Source organism: Cnephaeus nilssonii (assembly GCF_951640355.1).
Source record: "Cnephaeus nilssonii genome assembly, chromosome: 16".
Taxonomy (NCBI): Eukaryota; Metazoa; Chordata; class Mammalia; order Chiroptera; family Vespertilionidae; genus Cnephaeus; species Cnephaeus nilssonii.
Window position 1 is genome coordinate 35,641,777 of NC_137087.1, and position 17,432 is coordinate 35,659,208.

At 42.0% G+C, this 17,432-nt stretch overlaps 1 protein-coding gene across 3 annotated transcripts in view; it reads right to left on the reverse strand.

Annotated features, from left to right (window-relative positions):
• Window positions 1-16,123: 16,123 nt before the first annotated feature.
• The window catches only part of RNLS (renalase, FAD dependent amine oxidase), a 229,346-nt gene continuing 228,037 nt past the window's right edge, over window positions 16,124-17,432 (reverse strand). For all 3 annotated transcript variants that reach the window (XM_079794253.1, XM_079794251.1, XM_079794252.1), the window contains one exon: window positions 16,124-16,774. In XM_079794253.1, the coding sequence (XP_079650379.1) occupies window positions 16,622-16,774 (153 nt within the window). In that variant the 3' untranslated portion in view covers window positions 16,124-16,621. The remainder of the gene's footprint in view (window positions 16,775-17,432) is intronic.

Genomic DNA, 17,432 nt, shown 5'->3' on the forward strand with positions numbered 1-17,432 from the left:
CTTTGAGAAGTTGAGAGTCTGGCACACAAAATGTTATTACCATTATTCTTGGTAGGACATAAAGGGTGGTTAATAAATATAGTTGACTGACTGTGACATTAATAGTTTTCCTGTAAGAGAGAGTTTTTAGGCATACATTCTCAGAGGACTTTGGACATAAGATAAATATTTAGGACTATGCATTCTGGATCCTATTGAATAAAATCCACTTTAACTTGTGGAAAAAATAGTCTTTAAAGGCAGGTTTGAACCCTGACTCCACAACTCACTTGTTCTGATACCTTTGGGTAAATTAGTTAATTTCTCTGATCCTCAGTTTCCACAACTGTAAACAGAGGATATAATAATGCGTTCCTCCTAGAGCTGTAGTGGGAAATATATGAGATAATTAATATTAACTGGATAGCCCTGGTATGTATGCTAATCATGACTTCTCATTTCACTGGGAATTCTCCATGCAAAGTGCAATTATTATTTTATGATTGCAAATATTCATTCTTCTCTTTTACCGACGAACAAACTGAGATAATGGGAGTAGTAATAAACTCAAAGTTGCAAGGTGAGTTGAGGTGATGGTTAGGAATAAATCCCAGGCCTAAGACTTGGCCATTAGGTCATAATAGGAACCATTTGACCAAATCCCATAGAGGTACTCTTATGTTGGGAGTGTTAGGGCTTTGGTATTATAAAAGACTAGAGGCCTGGTGCACAAATTCATGCACTGGTGGGATCCAGCCGGCCTGCCTCAATGGGGGCTGATCGAGGGTGGGACTTGTCAGGGCGAGGGCCTGCTGGAGGTTTGCCAGCCAGACCCGCCCCCAATCAGGGTGAAGGATCCTGGTAGGGGGCAGGTCTGGCTGGGGTGAGGGGCCACGGTTGTTCTGGTTGTTCTGCCGTTCAGTCGCTGAGCTTTTATTATATAGGATAGGCTCATTCCTTCCCCTGAGATGCAGGGATCCTTGACACAGGGATCATGGAAGTGTGGAAAGTGGCGCCTCTAATGCTCTGTTTCTGGTAAGCTTGAATACCTCAAGCTCAAGAGTGTTCTGGATGCCTCAGTTTCCCTACATATTCACCCCATGGACTTTAAACATTTTCTAATTCTAAATACTCTGGTAACAGTAGAAAATGTTATCACATAATGGTCGCTTCCTACTTAGCATTAAAGTATGGTTTAGAATATATTTAATCATTTACATTATTGTCTATAAAATATTGGTTTGGAAGAGTTCCAAGGAGTTGGTTAAGAACAATTGGTCGAGAATCACATCTTTCTGGGAAATAGAAAGAACAAGGTTTCATACTGGGGAACTGTGGGAGATGATGGTAACTTGGTATGCAGAACCCAAACCAATGAAAATCTTGTGTGTCTATGTCATATACAGATTTTTTTTTTTAATTCCAAGATAACTGATGTTGTGCCCAATAGTATAATCCTAGCCATAGGGCAGCATGGTGCAGTGGAAGAGTCCTCTATCTTAGTTCCATAATCTGTTTGAGTATTTTATTGAATGAACTAGAGGCCCAGTGCACGAATTCATGCACCAGTGGGGTCCCTCAACCTGGCCTGCAGGATCAGGCCAAAACCGGCTCTCTGACATCCCCTGAGGGGTCCCAGATTGCAAGAGGGTGCAGGCCAGGCCAAGGGATCCCACCGGTGCATGATTGGGGCCTGGGAGGGACTCAGGAGGTTGGCCAGCTGGGGAGGGACCACAGGAGAGCTCCAGGATGTGTCTGGCCTGTCTCGCTCAGTCCCAATCGGCCAGACCCCAGCAGCAAGCTAACCTACCTATCAGAGAGTCTGCCTGATGGTCAGTGCACATCATAGCGAGAGGTTGAGCAGCCTTAGCAGATCATTAGCACATTACGCTTTGATTGGTTGAATGGCTGACAGGTCGACCAGACACTTAGCATATTAGGCTTTTATTATATAAGACTAGAGGCCTGGTGCACGAAATGCATGCATGGGGGTGGGGAGATATCCTCAGCCCAGCCTGCACCCTCTCCAATCCAGGACCCATTGGGGGATGTCCCTCTCACAATCCTGGACCGCTGGCTCCTAACTGCTCACCTGCCTGCCTGCCTAATCACCCCTCACTGCCACCCCCCCCTGCTGGCCTGGTCGCCCCCAACTGCCCCCCCCCCCTGCCGACCTGGTTACCCCTTACTGCCCCCCCCCCCCCCGCCAGCCTGGTTGCCCCAAACTCCCCCCCTGCCCCCCCCCCCCCCCCCCCCCGTCGGTCTGGTCACCCCTCACTGCCCCCCCTGCTGGCCTGGTCACCCCATGCAGCCTGTTATTCAGTCATTTGATCATCCCTCACTATCCTCCCTGCTGGTCTGGTCACACCACGCAGCCTGTTTGGTCGTCCGTCCGGTTGTTTCGGTCGTGAGGCCTCTGGCTTTTTATATATATGGATGATGCTCATCAGCTCTGGCATCTCAAGGTTCCACTGACTTCACCTGTAAATGAAGGGTTTGAATGAGGTAAAATTTGAGGTTCCTTTAAATATTTAATTTCAAGAAACATGACTTAGATATGTACCCTCCATGGAGCTTCAGTCCCAGGAAGACTGCCAAACCAGATAATTTTATACCATCCCCTGAGTTTCCTCAGGCACCATTTCTGGTTGGCTACTAGTTTTCAGGGGTGGCACACCTCTCGGGTAATTTAATATTGACTACAAAAGTATAATATTTATAGTAAGTATGTCAATTCAGGCACTGCCAAGCCTATTCTTTGGGCTTCATAATTTGCAACCCAAGGAAAAATGTATTTCCTATCACTAAATTACATAGTTTCAAGGACTTCTATGTCTCAAAATTGTTGAATTGGCTTGAAATATGGTTTTGTTCTTGCACTATTCACAGGGAATTCTGACCAAAGTATTAAGTCTGTGACTTACAGAATATGTAGCCTTATATTTGTTGCTTTATCAAGACATTGTAATTATGTCTGACCTCTATGGAGTTCCTAAGGTCTGATTTACCTGGACTATTGGAAGCACTGTGTTGTAGTGGTTAAGAGAGCAGATTTCAAAGATAAACTGTTTAATCTCTCAGGACCCCAATTTCCTCATCTGAAAAGTGGAAATGATACAAGGTATTTTAATTAGTAGGCAATGAGAAAAGGGCTTAGAGCAAAGCATGGCACACATAGTAATGTTAATAATTATAATCATTATTAAGAGGTTGAAAGCTAGTGCCAACAGAGATGCAAGAATAACATGAAGAGAATTTGAGCAGGTTGGGTATGACTCAGATGCAGAGAAATTATATGGTGTTGGAAAGGGGCATGCTGGGTCTCTGAGTACCTAGAGCAACTTCGTTATCCAAAGTAAACTTTTAAATCCTAAACCAACCAGATTTTCATATATTTGGATTTGAAGAATAATTATTCTTCTTCATATTAGCATTGTTGGCAATAATACCATTATCACAATAAAAAATGGATTTACTGTGAAGCTAATGAAACTTAAGCTTCAGCCTTCCTCACTTGCATGGACCCCTTCTAAGGCCTTGGATTGCACTTTGTTTTCATATATTTTATTCTTTTTTCTTAATAAGGGCCCCTAATATATAAGCTTCAGGCTCCCCCCAAACCTGGATCTGTCCTGATCACTATGGTTGAGAAATAGGAAAATGTTGTTAGGGGTATAGGCTCTGGAGTCAGAATGGTCCAAGGTCAAGTCTCAGCTCAGCCATTTGCCAACTGGTTTAGTTTAGGTCAGTGGTCGGCAAACTCATTAGTCAACAGAGCCAAATATCAACAGTACAACGATTGAAATTTCTCCTGAGAGCCAAATTTTTTAAACTTAAGCTTCTTCTAACGCCACTTCTTCAAAATAGACTTGCCCAGGCCGTGGTATTTTGTGGAAGAGCCACACTCAAGGGGCCAAAGAGCCGCATGTGGCTTGCGAGCCGCAGTTTGCTGACCACTGGTTTAGGTAAATTACTTAAGCACTCTGAGCCTAGGTGTCCTCATCTCTCCAAGGAGGATTATGTAAAGACCTTGCGGATAGGATGTTCTAAATATGAAATGAGATTATGCAAAAGTGCACGATTAGTATTGGTTATTATAAACGGCTTATTTTTCCCCTTTGAGTAAGAGGAGGGTCTGGGTTTGCTCATAGGTGACCTGAGTAGGGAATCATCAGTCAACCTTTTAGGGTTCACATCATGCATTACTTTTCTTTGAATCCCTTTGCCTTTGTCTCCCCAGGAGCCAGCAAACTGCATCAGAGAAATTACATAGAAAACATCATAAAGATTCTAGAAATAGTGGCACATTCTTGGGCTTTCTTATATGGGGCAATTTATTGGCAGAAGATGGGCTGGTAGAAGGTGGCATGTCCAGGTAAAGTCTGAATGCTTTTTTACAAGACCGTATAAGACCTTGGAGACTGTGAGCCTTGAAGGCCATTGTATAGGCAGGCAAGTCACTTTCCCAAGAAAGCTCACCTTCTCTAATGACAATGACCTGCTTCTCTGCAGGCTCCCTTGAGAAGGAGAATGCTGGATTTGTAGCGGATTCGTGCAAAAAGCCCTGTGAAGAAAGAAACACACAGCAGTGGCAAAGCGCTCTCATGTTCTTCAGGGCTTTTTGGAACTCAAATGGTAATGTCTGGGTCACTGATGAGGCTGCTCCCAAAATAACTCCCCTGACTTGTGGCCAAAACAGAGGGCTTTTCCCCCTTTATGATTAACACAGTGTGTTGGATGCCCAGTAGTCCCAGAATACTTTGCAGTCTTGGCATTTCTAATTCTATTCCTTTTTAAAGTTGGGAAGTTATTCTCTTTCAACCAGACAGTCTAGAAGTTGGGGGTGAGGCCTGTTCTCCCAGACAGACTCTATTCTGGTTTTCATGGTTTTATCATGTCACAGCTCAGACTCCTATTTTCAAGACAATCTTCTTTCTTTTTTAAAAAATATATTTTTATTGATTTCAGAGAGGAAGGGAGAGGGAGAGAGAAACATCAATGATGAGAAAGAATCACCGATTAGCTGCCTCCCACATGCCCCACACTAGGGATCGAGCCCACAACCTGGGCATTTGTCCTGACTGGGAATAGAACCGTGACCTCCCAGTTCACAGGTTGATGCTCAACCACTGAACCACGCCAGCTGGGCTGATCTTCTTTCTTTTAAACACACAGCCCTAGCCGGTTTGGCTCAGTAGATAGAGCATCAGCCTGTGGACTGAAGGGTACCAGGTTTGATTCTGGTCAAGGACACATGCTCGGGTTGTAGGCTCAATCCCCAGTAGGGGGTGTGCAGGAGGCAGCCAATCAATGATTCTCTCTTGTCATTGATGTTTCTATCTCTCTCTCCCTCTCCCTTCCTCTCTGAAATCAATAAAAATATTGATTATATTAAAAATAAATAAACACACACACACACAAACACGCCAGATGCCTGACGATTTCCACTTTTAAAATACCCATAATCCCATACATGGCTGACAGGAGGTACTCTACTTCTCCGGTGAGGAAGGTAGTTGGCTGATAGTCAGTTATCGCACTGAGCAGACTGGGGCACAAGAGCTGGGCCACTCCTGCCTGAGCCATCTCTTCCTCTAACAGGTTATCTTTGCTCTTGTGCTCTCAAATGACCAGCCTGAGATGAGCTAGAGCTTGCACTCTGTGGCTCTTCCAACCCAGCCCTCCTTCTTCCTTCTCTTCTTTCACAGACGTCAGACCTGCAGCACCACCTGAAAGCGCTCCACACCCACTTCTGCTCCCTGCACTCTTCATCCTTTGCAGGCACTTCCCCTTCTACATCTAATTTGATCTCAGTGTCTATTTTCCGGAGTGCCCAACTGATATGCCATGCATTCCACTTTTAAGGAATTACCGATCTCACAGAGTGAAGACCCTAGCAGTTTGGCAGATGTTTGAAGATACACTGCTGCAAACCCAACAAGCAACAGAGAAGCAATGCTATAAAACACAAGGAGTGGTTGGATTCCTGGAGGAAAACATGACCAATGCATACTCTAAGCCTAACTAAGAAGAGAATATAACCTACAAATTACAGACACTGGGAGCAATATAGTCAGATCTCCACGTTTTGGGTTTGGGTACCTTTTTTAGAAAGATGGCCAGTGATGGAAGGGAGGCATGAAAGAAGGGAGCAGGAAGAGAGGAACGAAGAATCTAGATGTAGAAATTAAGAAGAGCTACGTGATCCAGTGTCTTTGTAAGGGGCTCAGAAGCACACTTGGAAAAGACGGAGCACCCATGGGGGCTGGTCTGAGAAATTTGGATCTTAAATATCTTGGGAAAGGAATGGCATTTTATGGGCTTATAATTATAGGGAGAAACTTTGGTGTAAGATTTGTTCATAAGCAGAGAAGTTCTATGAATCCTTGGCAGTGGTCAAAGGACACACTAGAAATGACCCTTTGTTTTACGATGCACTTTTCATCGACTTTTGAACCTCAATATGATAGAAAAAGTTTATTTTACTCCTGAACATGTTGCTGTGGCCAACACAATGTGAAGTACTGATTAACTCAGGCCTAGAGGTTATGCCTCAGACCACATGCACTGAGAATAGGAAAAGGGAGGGAACCCAAGTGAAGTCTTTGGAAGGTAGTCAATTGTTAGGGAGACAATTGACAAATGCTCGCTAGAATCAATGAATTGCCCGAGTCTGTTAAAAGATTAGTGAAACTCAAGGAGGCATATCCTATTTGGGGAACAAGCAATAAAATTCAAAATCCAAGTGAATCAAATCTATCAGGCTTCTTTGGCCATTTAAAAAATTATGTAATAACCATGAGATTGAACAAAATGTTTTCATGCACAAAACCCTCACTTAGCATTCTCAAGGAATGGTTATGAATTGACAGTTCTCTGAATAAAGGAGTATTTACAATGGGATTCCTGAGAACAGGTTTTCTATATGTAAATAGGATTGCTATACTAAACTGAGGTTCTGTGCATGAAAGCATTTTATTGTGTGGTTTATTTTATTGTCCCCCTCCCTCTCCCTCCTTTAAGTCCCTGTTTTTCACTGTTTGAGATGCTGTGGCAGAAAACCAAAGTACAGAAACATTGGACAAGTCTGAGTTGTCATTCTCACCCACCAACAAACCAAGGCCCGGCCTCGGGGGTCATAAGGTTTAGATTCTCTATTTGGATGACCACCCCCACAATGGATCAAGGACAGAGGTCATGGCTGTCTGGGGGGAATCTGCAATAGGGTAACCAAGTTTCAAAATCAGGCAGCAAGGACCTGAGAAGTCCCCCTTATTTGTGGCTTAAATAAGAGAGGCCCTTGGAATAATCAAGGGGGGGTCTTGCTTCAACCTGAAGAATTGATCCTCTTGCATGTGATCGATCTTTGTAAATATGCATATGTATTTCTCTCTATATCATACCTATCAATGGATCTTTGTACTCTTATAGCTAAGAGATGCAAATTAGATCTGTTTGAACTTCTCCTGTGGTCAAGATCTCCTACCTATCAGACTGAAGGTCAGGTTTTGTCTCCTGGCTTCTCTCCACACTTTTTATTTTGAGGATTTAGCTGACATTGCCTTAGTCTTCAGGCCGGACACTCCCATGGCAACTTAGGGGCCAAGCCTTGCTTGTTAGATGCTGGTTCCCTTCAGCCTTAGTTTCTGTCTTGTGTCTCAGGGGTTTCCTAAACTGGAGGTGGCATCCACGAGTTGCTTTTATGTGCGGTAACACTGCATCAAAGGGGAACCCATGCTTCCATCTGCTCAGTGCTTCCCACCAGGAGCAGTGAGTCTGGTTCTGTAGATTATCCTCTGAAAACTTTCCACAAGAAATTTCTCATATAGCAAACATGCCCTACTGTTCATTGCTGGAACTCCATAACCGAACCCCCCCCCCCCCCCCCCCCCCCCCCGGAGGAGAAGGTCCCGTGAGATCCTGCTAGTTCATTGTTTGCTAGTTGGTGAGAAACGACGTTTTTCACATATTGATATCTCACCACTGGACAGAAGGGATTTCTTCACCTAAACATCAAGCCCTTGCTTTGGGGCTATAAAAGAAATTTCCTTGGGGATTGCTGTTCTCAAGCTCCCAGAGAGCCAGGCCGAGGTGGCTTCCATGCTATTCTTACATACACTGCTCTTGGCGGGCTGGTGGCCGTTTGATATTCTGAGGTCTAGCAAAGATTGAGCTCCAGCGGGTCACCAAGAGGTCATGGTCTCAATGATTTCCTCTGTTATTTATCTTTGGCTTGTGGTGTTGGAGCCTGCCTTTGATAGAGGGCCTTCCTCCCACAACGGCACAGAGTCAAGCATTTCAGTGATTTGGTTTGAGGTGGAGAGGTTTGGCTTCTAATGCTGTGCAAGTGTGACTGAGTACATCTGAGAGTATCTAATTCTATTCCTTTCTGAGGGGCAAATTCCATTCTGGGGGTTTACCAGTGGCACTTCCCAGACTCAGGTCAGAGAAGGGACTATGCTCATGAGGTCAGCAGATTTCAGTTTGAGTAATTCCATTTTCAGTTCCTCATGCTACACTCATCTTGAGACGGAGATAAAAGTGGCATTCCTCTGACATCCAGAGAGCGTATCTACTTTTCTGCACTGCTTATGACTCACCTGTGGTCACCCTCAATGCAGCCAGGAGGCCATTTATGCTGAACTAGCCTTCAGATTTCTCTACTTAGTGACAGCAAAACTTTCAAGCCAGCTCACTAGTTAAACCACAGGAACATCCCTGGTCTGGATAGCTCAGCAGGCTCTCAGATTCCCAGAGAGACGGGGAGGACTTCTCAGCTTGTTTTATGTGGGTTTGTTCACCTCATCCTGTTTCATTTTGATTTAAGATGACTGTTATCTCTCATCTGGGTCAGAAGGTATGGATTGCATATCGTTTCAACCCAACATGAGGGGCCTGAATCAAATACCCAGCACTTCGGCCTGGAAAATTGGTGATGTTATGCCCCTGTTCTTGTTCCCTCTAAAAGCATCCTCACAAATGGAAACATGTAGCCCCAGGAGGTCCTTGCTGTCTGATGCCTCATCTCTGCCATGTCTAGCAAAGAAAGCAATGCAACCTGTGATGGAGACGTGGCCATCTGTGGGAGACGGCGGCTCTGGCTCTACCCAGAAGAAAAAGGAAATGCCATTACGTAAGGGATATGCCCAGTGAGGCAAATTCCCAGAACAGCCTGTAATGCATGTTATAGGGATAGAATCACATTTGGTTTCTCTCTTTTTTATTTTTTATTTTATTTTCTTTTTTTTTAACCGAAGCTTGTAAATTTGTGCCCAGCCTCAGCACCTCCAGATTTGGACTAAGAGAGAACTGGTGTAGTATAGGGGCTAGATAGGACAAGAGTGGTAATATATTTTATATATCATACTAGAGGCCCGATGCATGAAGATTCATGCAAGAATAAGCCTTCCTTCTGCTGGCTGCTGGCACTGCCTTCGCTCTGGCCCGGAGCCTCCTTTCCCCTCCAGGCCAGAGCTGCCTTTCTGCTCCAGCCTGGAGCAGCTAGGGTGGTGCAGAACGCCTGCCTACCCCCGGCTGCTTGACGCCCACATATGCAAATTAACCCACCATCTTTGGTTAATTTGCATACTCACTTCTGATTGGCTGGTGGGTATCGTGAAGGTATGGTCAATTAGCATGTTACTCTTTTATTAGGTAGATTTCTAGCAGTGGTTTTCTATATGAAACCAGTTTACATTGATCCAGGGCAAGGAAACAAAAGCTTATGAAATAATAGCTACTCTTACCACAAATCAGCCTTCTCATTCTTTTTTCTTTCTGTTATTTTAATTAAAAAATCAACAACAGCCTGGCTGGTATGGCTCAGTGGTTGAGCATCAACCTAGGAACCAGGAGGTCATGGTTTGATTCCTAGTCAGGGCACATGCTTGGGTTATGGGCTTGATCATTGGTGTTTTTATCTCTCTCTCCCTCTTCCTTCCTCTCTGAAATCAATTAAAAAATATACATTTTTTAAATTGAGACAACAACAAAAATAACTTCTTGGTTCCCTAAATTGCTATTACAAATCATTTATGGGTCAAAGCCCATATTTGGAAAAATTAGGATGCATTAGTGTAAAAGAGGCATGTGCAAGGGTATTTATTACAACAACTATATACAACATGCTATAAATTTAAAAAGTCAGAGAACATAGCCATATTTTATAAATACATATATAAAGTCAAAATATAGATATGTGACCATGTTATCACAATTAAAAACAACGTATATATGATAAAACACAAAATAACAAATTTTAACCTATAAGAAGTTTTATCTATATTAAACTTTTACTATAAATTATTTTAAGTGATTCTTCATAATCTATAAAACTTGTAGTTTTGTTTTCTGAGAGTTTTAAATATTCATCTATATTTTGCTCTGTTTTATTAGGAGGAATATATATTTGCTTATATTCACTCTTTTAATCCATGTATGGTTTTGTAATGCTTCCTTGATAACATTAAGTGCTTTTATTGCCATTATTTCCATTGATTTGTGTCAATTTTAAAACCAATAGTAAACTGCTTTTTTATCTAACTTTATAATATCTTTTTGAATATTATGCCGGTTTTACAGATGATGGTTCAGAGACATAAGAAACTGCTCTACTATCACATGTCTAGAAAGTGGTGGGTTCAGGATGGCATGGAACCCAACACGATGTCACGGAATTTACCAGGAGCTTAGCTTTTTGAAATGAAGACCAAGGGCAGGAAATGAATTGACATACTTAGTCTGACGCGTTAACAGTGTGAACTAACTCAGTCCAAGTTTTCACAGTGTTTCAGAGCTTCAGTACAGGCATACCTTGTTTCATTGACCTTCGCTTTATTGTGCTTCACAGATGTGCATTTTACAAATTGAAGGTAAAGACCCTCTACCTGCAAAAAAATGACCAGTCGCTGAATTGTGGTACTTGCTTTATTGTAGTGGTTTGGAACCAAACCCTCAATATCTCCAAGGTCTGCCTGAAAAATAATCTTCAGGAGGACCTAGTCCAAGCATGCAATTTTTTGCAGTTGGCACACATACTTGCTAAAGAAGAGACAAGGTTCATTGCAGAAAATGCTTCTATTTTATACCATCTCGACTCCTGGTAATGACTTACCCTGGTTTATTTTCAAGGACCCCATGAGAGCAAACCAACGGGACAAGAGAATGTGGCTCATGGCTGGTCTCAGGGAGACACTACTACTCAGTTTCTGACGGTTTTGAAGAAACCTAGAGCTATTAAGCTTCTGAGTTTCACCATGGTTGGCTGTCCATGTCCATGTCTCCTTGCTATCCGCTTCCTAAGTGTCCTATGTAAACACAGAGGAAACTGGCCTTCCCAGGGGCTTTGGAGGCACCAGGAAGATCTGCTTCTACTCTCCCTCCTCTTCTTTCCTCCCCCTCATCATCATCATCACCATCACTGCTATCATTTATTACGCACTTACTATGTGTCCAGCACTAAGGTTTTCTGTATATTTAAGCCTCACAACAATCCTATGAGTAGCTTCCATCAATTCGTTTTTCAGATGATGAGGTGTCTGTCTCAAGGTCACACAATGAGGAGCAAAGTCTGGGTAAAACACGGATCTATTTAACTCCAGAGAATGTGTTCTTAACTACAAAGCTAAACTCTTGCCTTAAAAGATTTCCAATGGGGCTTAGGATCATGGAACAATGGCCCAGATGTGTGGATCTAAGATAAGCCTGTATTTACATAAGGCCATGGGGTCGAGATTTAGAGGTTCTTAATCTGGGGTCCATAGACTCCTGAGTGTCTAAAAATAGATTTTGGAGGGTTTGTAATCCCCTAAAACAGGAGTCAGCATTTTTTTTTTTTTTATTATTAAAGCACCAGAGAGTTAACCTTTTTAGGCTTTGCAGGCCGTATGGTCTCTGACACACTCATCTTTGCTGTGGTTGTACAGAAACAGCCACTGACAATACACAAATGAATGGGTAAGGCTGTGATCCAATAAAACTTTATTTACAAGAGTAGGCTCTAAAATGGTATGCAAATTCTATGTGCGTGCATGCATAGTTCTCTTTATTGTTGCTGCTAGGAGAAGATCCATAGTTTTCTCCAGCTTCTCAAGTGGGTTCAAAATCCAACATGGCTAAGAACTGGTCAAAATGGTCTCAAAGACCTCTAAACCTCAATTTCCAGGATTCTGTGGTTCTACATGCCTTGCAAATTAACACTCTCCTAGACAGTCTTTCTCTTTAGCAGGTCCATTTGATGAATTCGCTATGAAATCTTACTTGGACTATAATGGCTATCTGTTGAGAAGGAAACATAGAACACATTACCACTCCATTCTTTCCTGGCTTACCGGGCCAGATGATACTGGCTGAGACACAAGCACATTCCAGACTGGAATACCGCCGCATAGTCCTGCATGAGCAAGCCTGAGGTTCACTGAAGCTTTTTCCTCTTCCCACTTTCTGTGTCCCATTGAGCCTTCTCCACAGAAAGGACCCATTTGTCCTGCTATGGAGTTCAGATTCCTGGAGGCAGCCAGGTGTGCCCAGGTTGGGTGTGGAGGGGTGTGTTTGCCTGATGCATCCCTGCATCTGTTCAGGGACCCTCTCCTAAAGAAACAGGGTTCTTTCTCTGAAGATTCCCCAGCTTCACGAGTTAGAGCATCTAATTTACTGCCTGCCATGACACTGACATGAACCTTGACCCTGCCTTCCACTTCATGTGACTTGTCTTCCCCCTGATCAGAACCTTTAGGTGGAGATTGCTGATTATATTCCCTGTGCCCAGCACAGAGCCTGATCCCATGCTTTGCATGTGTTGTTGTTGTTTTTTTAATATATATTTTTATTGATTTCAGAGAGGAAGGGAGAGGGAGAGATAGACACATCCATGATGAGAGAGAGTTATGGACCGACCGCCTCCTGCACGCACCCCCTACTGGGGATTGAGCCCGCAACCCAGGCATGCGCCCGGACCGGGAATCGATTCGTGACCTCCTGGTTCATGGGTCGACGCTCAACCACTGAGCCACGCCGGCCAGGCTGCATGTGTTTTTTAGGTTATCAGCACTGAGATCCCTGACATCTACAGCCAGTTTTAAATTCTTGCATCACTTCTGAAAATCAAAATAATGATTATCTGTGCCACTTGAATCAAATGCAGAATCAATTGCTTTAAAATTTTAGAGAGAAAAAAGGATATATTAAAATAAGATAGAACAAATGATATGAATCATAATGTGATTGCATTTATATTGCAGGTTTCTAAGAATAGAGAATTGGGCATAGGGGAAGAAGCAGGAGAAAAAATAAAAAGAGGAGAATGAAACAAAACGATGAAGAAACAAAGAAAGAAACGATGAATGTAGTCTGTAGCTAACCTATTACTGCTCGGTTGATATTCAGTGTCATTGTGATGCAGCTATTTCTCACAGCAAGAACCCCCCAAAGAAGGAAATAAAACAGCAAATAAAAATAATGGGAATATAAATCATTTAGCTAGTACTTGTGGAGACTTTACTCCATATTAAACTCCTGCATATACCACATCAGGATTAGTATTAGCTCTCTGAAATGAACCATCAATAACAGGACCACACGGTGCTGACTGTACTGCCAACTAATAGTTCAGGTTTAATTATCAAGTTCATATGGCAGCAGCATGGTGCCACGTAAATAGAAGTGGTCATAGAAGGCTTGGGTCTTGTCCTGGCATCTCATTATGTGACCTTGGTTGGCCTATCTCCATGCCTCAGTTTCTTTTACTATATATATATTATTGACTTCAGAGAGAAAGGGAGAAGGGAGAGAGAGAAACATCAATGATGAGAAAGAATCATTGATCGGCTGCCTCCTGTATGCCCCCTACTGGGGATCAAGCCTGCAACCCAGGCATGTGCCCTTGACTGGAATTGAACCCGGGACACTTCAGTTCACAGGTTGACATTCTATCCACTGAGCCAAACCGGCTAGGGCATGCCTCAGTTTCCTCATTTGTCAAAGGTGAATAAGAATTCCTTGCTCTGCATATTTCACAAGGGTGTTAGGAGGATGAAAAGTGGATATATACTCATTCTATACATACTTGGATGAGTAGAAAATACTAGATAAATGTAAAATGGACTTTGTTCTTTTTACTTAACATAGTAACGGGTAGGCGGGGGGGTGGGGATGATGGCATTTTGCACAGAAGGCTTGGTGACTCAATGAAGTGTCTCCCCGCCCCCCATCTGTCCTAGGATTATTACTGCTTTCTTAGTGTTTTTAGACATGCTTCTCCCCTTCAGAAATGCCAAAGGTGAAAAATACTATTCCTCTGCTATAATTTGTCACCCTTGCTGCCTGAGCAAAACGTGCATAGACAGTTTGGTAATTAAGCTTTTCAACACTGCATCATACAGTTTTATCCCGGCAAAGGCTATATTTATCAGCTAACAAGTATTAAATCACCTCACTGCTCAAGCCGTTTCTCTCTTGAATATGCTCCTTTCAAAAACGGAGCAGCTTTCCTTGGCTGGTGTGATTAATAAACGTTCTTGTTTGGAAATGTCGTGATGCAGTGTGGTCCTGTGGGGCTGACAAACATACACCTTGGCAACCGTTCCAAACGGTACTGACCCCTCTTTCCCAGGGGAGCCCGATACCTTAGCCCTGGGTCTCTCAGGGTGACCAGGCCACCTGAGTTTCACGGCCGGCTGGGATGGCTTCCAGCACAGGATAACCCCATATCCATTTCATTTCTGCAGGGATAGGGGTGAATGAAAACAAAGAACATAAACATTTGATACATTTTTTTCTTCCTTATCTGGGTATCAGGGAATTGGCCTGCTCCTATCAGAGATAGATCTAAATGTAAAACGAGTTTTCAAAATGATTAAAATAGCAAAGTAACAATGATCTACATACAGAATTATTAGGGAAACACAGAATGAATAGATATTGCAAGTCATCAGTAATGGCTTAGGAGAGTTCTGTCCTTATGTATCCCATCCCACCTTTACAAATGGTTTTGTTTTTCTCTTCTTTGGAGGATACACATTCATGAGACAAATATATCCTTGTTCTTAAAGCTTCAGGATGCTTTCAGTCAAATGGCTCCAGAATAATATTAAAAGTAAAATAGTTAATACATTTGAATGGCTTTTCTACCATGTTTTAAGGATAAAGCCAAAATAAAGACAATGTTAACCAAATATGGGCCCAAATGATGAAAGAAGTCTCAATGTTTTCATCATATCATAGCAGAGATCACATTAATTTTCCTTTTTCTTTCTCTGCTTTCAAAAATAAGTGACAAGTGACATTAGCTACATGGAGGCATTTCTGTTTCTCATCAGTTGATTGCTAAAAGGACACATGTAATCACATTCCATAGGATCACAAAACCCACTTTGTAGCTATATAAGCAAGTTCTGACCAGGCCTGTGCATGTGTATGTATGATTAGTGGGCATGTAAGTGTGAAACTTTGGGTTACCACCAAGATAAAAAGTCTTTCATTGAACTATTCTTAGTTTGAAAGGGCACAACAATTTCTTTCCTTTCAAAATCATAAAATAGAACTCACCATTTTGCTTTTCAAATTAGCAACAAGTCGCTTATTTGGAAGGCTGGGGATTAATTTCTCTCTAGCCAGCAGGTCACTGGGTTGTCACTGAAGCATGCGACAGCCATTAAGTTGGCAAATATTGAACTATTTGAAGTGCATCTATTTTCTGGTTCAGTACATTTTTTTTGGTTGCATTAAATTCATTAAACTTGACCCAGTCTAAATGGCACAGCACATACTAGATCATACAGACAAGTAACAAACAGCAGCAGCCGTAAGAGATAACAAAAGGTAAAGATCAATATGCTTTATCTATCGTAACAAGATTGGAGTTTTTAAGGTTAAAAAGTACTGTGTGACTTGGAAAGTCAAGTTGAATCTGGTTATTTTCTGAAAATTTGAAGAGAGGTTACTTTGTCAGTCAAGTTGCCCTCCAAACTGCGATCCTAGAGACAAGGACATCTCTGACCTACAATTCAGGATCATTTAATAACTTGGGAGAGAAACGAGAAAAAAAATTACACTCTGTTATTCACAGTTTGGAGGGACCTTAAAGTTCAGCAGTTTGCAAAAATATTGAATCAAGGACATACTTGAACATTAAAAATGAGCCTTTGATAATGATTATTCTTTATTTAGAAACAAAAATTTTAAAAGAAAAATAAAGGTTTGGGAACATGAACTGCTACTTTAATTTGACGAAATTTTTGGGGGATTCTTTAGCCCTACTTTTCCTCCATCAGAGGGTAGTCATGGCAACTCAGAAAGGTGACAAAGGTGTAAGGTCCAAGGAATTTTTATTCTAGCCTGGGTTGTAACTATCAACGTTATAAAATTGATTTTTTACTCCATATGAAAAATGACAAGTGAAGAACAATTTTCCAGTAATTTATCTGAACAAAACAGAAAACAAAACAATCAATAACTAAAAATTATGAAAACAAAAACCCAAAGTACATGTACTAGTAGATACTAAGAATGCAGGTACTAAATAGACTTACTGGGGTGATGACTTCCCAAGTTCTATAAATGTGTAGTCACTATGTTGTCCAACTGAAACTAACATAACATTGGGTGTCAACTGTAACTCAAAAATTTAAAAGAAAGAATACAGGTACTAAATATGGTTCTTTAAAGCTTCCAGAACACACAGGGCAGAAGTGACGCAGCCATCAAAATTGGAATGAGTGAATCCATCCCCTCCACACACAAGGAGAGGTTTCAGATGAAGAGTCATTTGGCCAGGAGAGTTGGCAGCAGCATTTGTAACCTGGAAAAAAAAAAGTGTGGGGGGTGTAATTGCAATTGACATTCTGTGCTCTGTTGTGCTATCCTGTCAACACCCACCTCGGGAAGGCTTCTCAATCGGCAGAAATCAAGATGTCTTAAAGGAGCAACAGGAAACAAAACCAAGACCCCCTATGCTTCCCCGTCATCCAAGTGTTTACAGTGACATTCTTACATGTTTGCATTTTCAGTTATTTGGTAAGATAATCAGAAGTTCGTTGAACTTCAATATTAGTATCTCATGATATGCCCAATTAGTTGAAAGTACAATGATTTTTTTATAAGAAGGAAATGATATTCACAGAATCATTCACTGATTATCAAGTTGACAAATAAAAATTGAATATATTTAGGGTACACAACTAGATGTTTTGATATGCGTAGACACTGAAATAATCACCATAATCAAGCTAATTAGCATATCCATCATCTCACTTTTTTTTGTTAATTTTTTTTTGATGGCATACTTTATGATCTATCGTCTTAGCAGATTTCAAGTATACAATACAGTATTATTAACTATAGTCAGAATAGACCTCCAGGACTGTCATCTTATAACTGTAACTGTACCCTTTGACCAATATGTCCCCATTTTCCCGCCCACCAGCTCCTAGCAATCACCATTCTACTCTCTGTTCCTA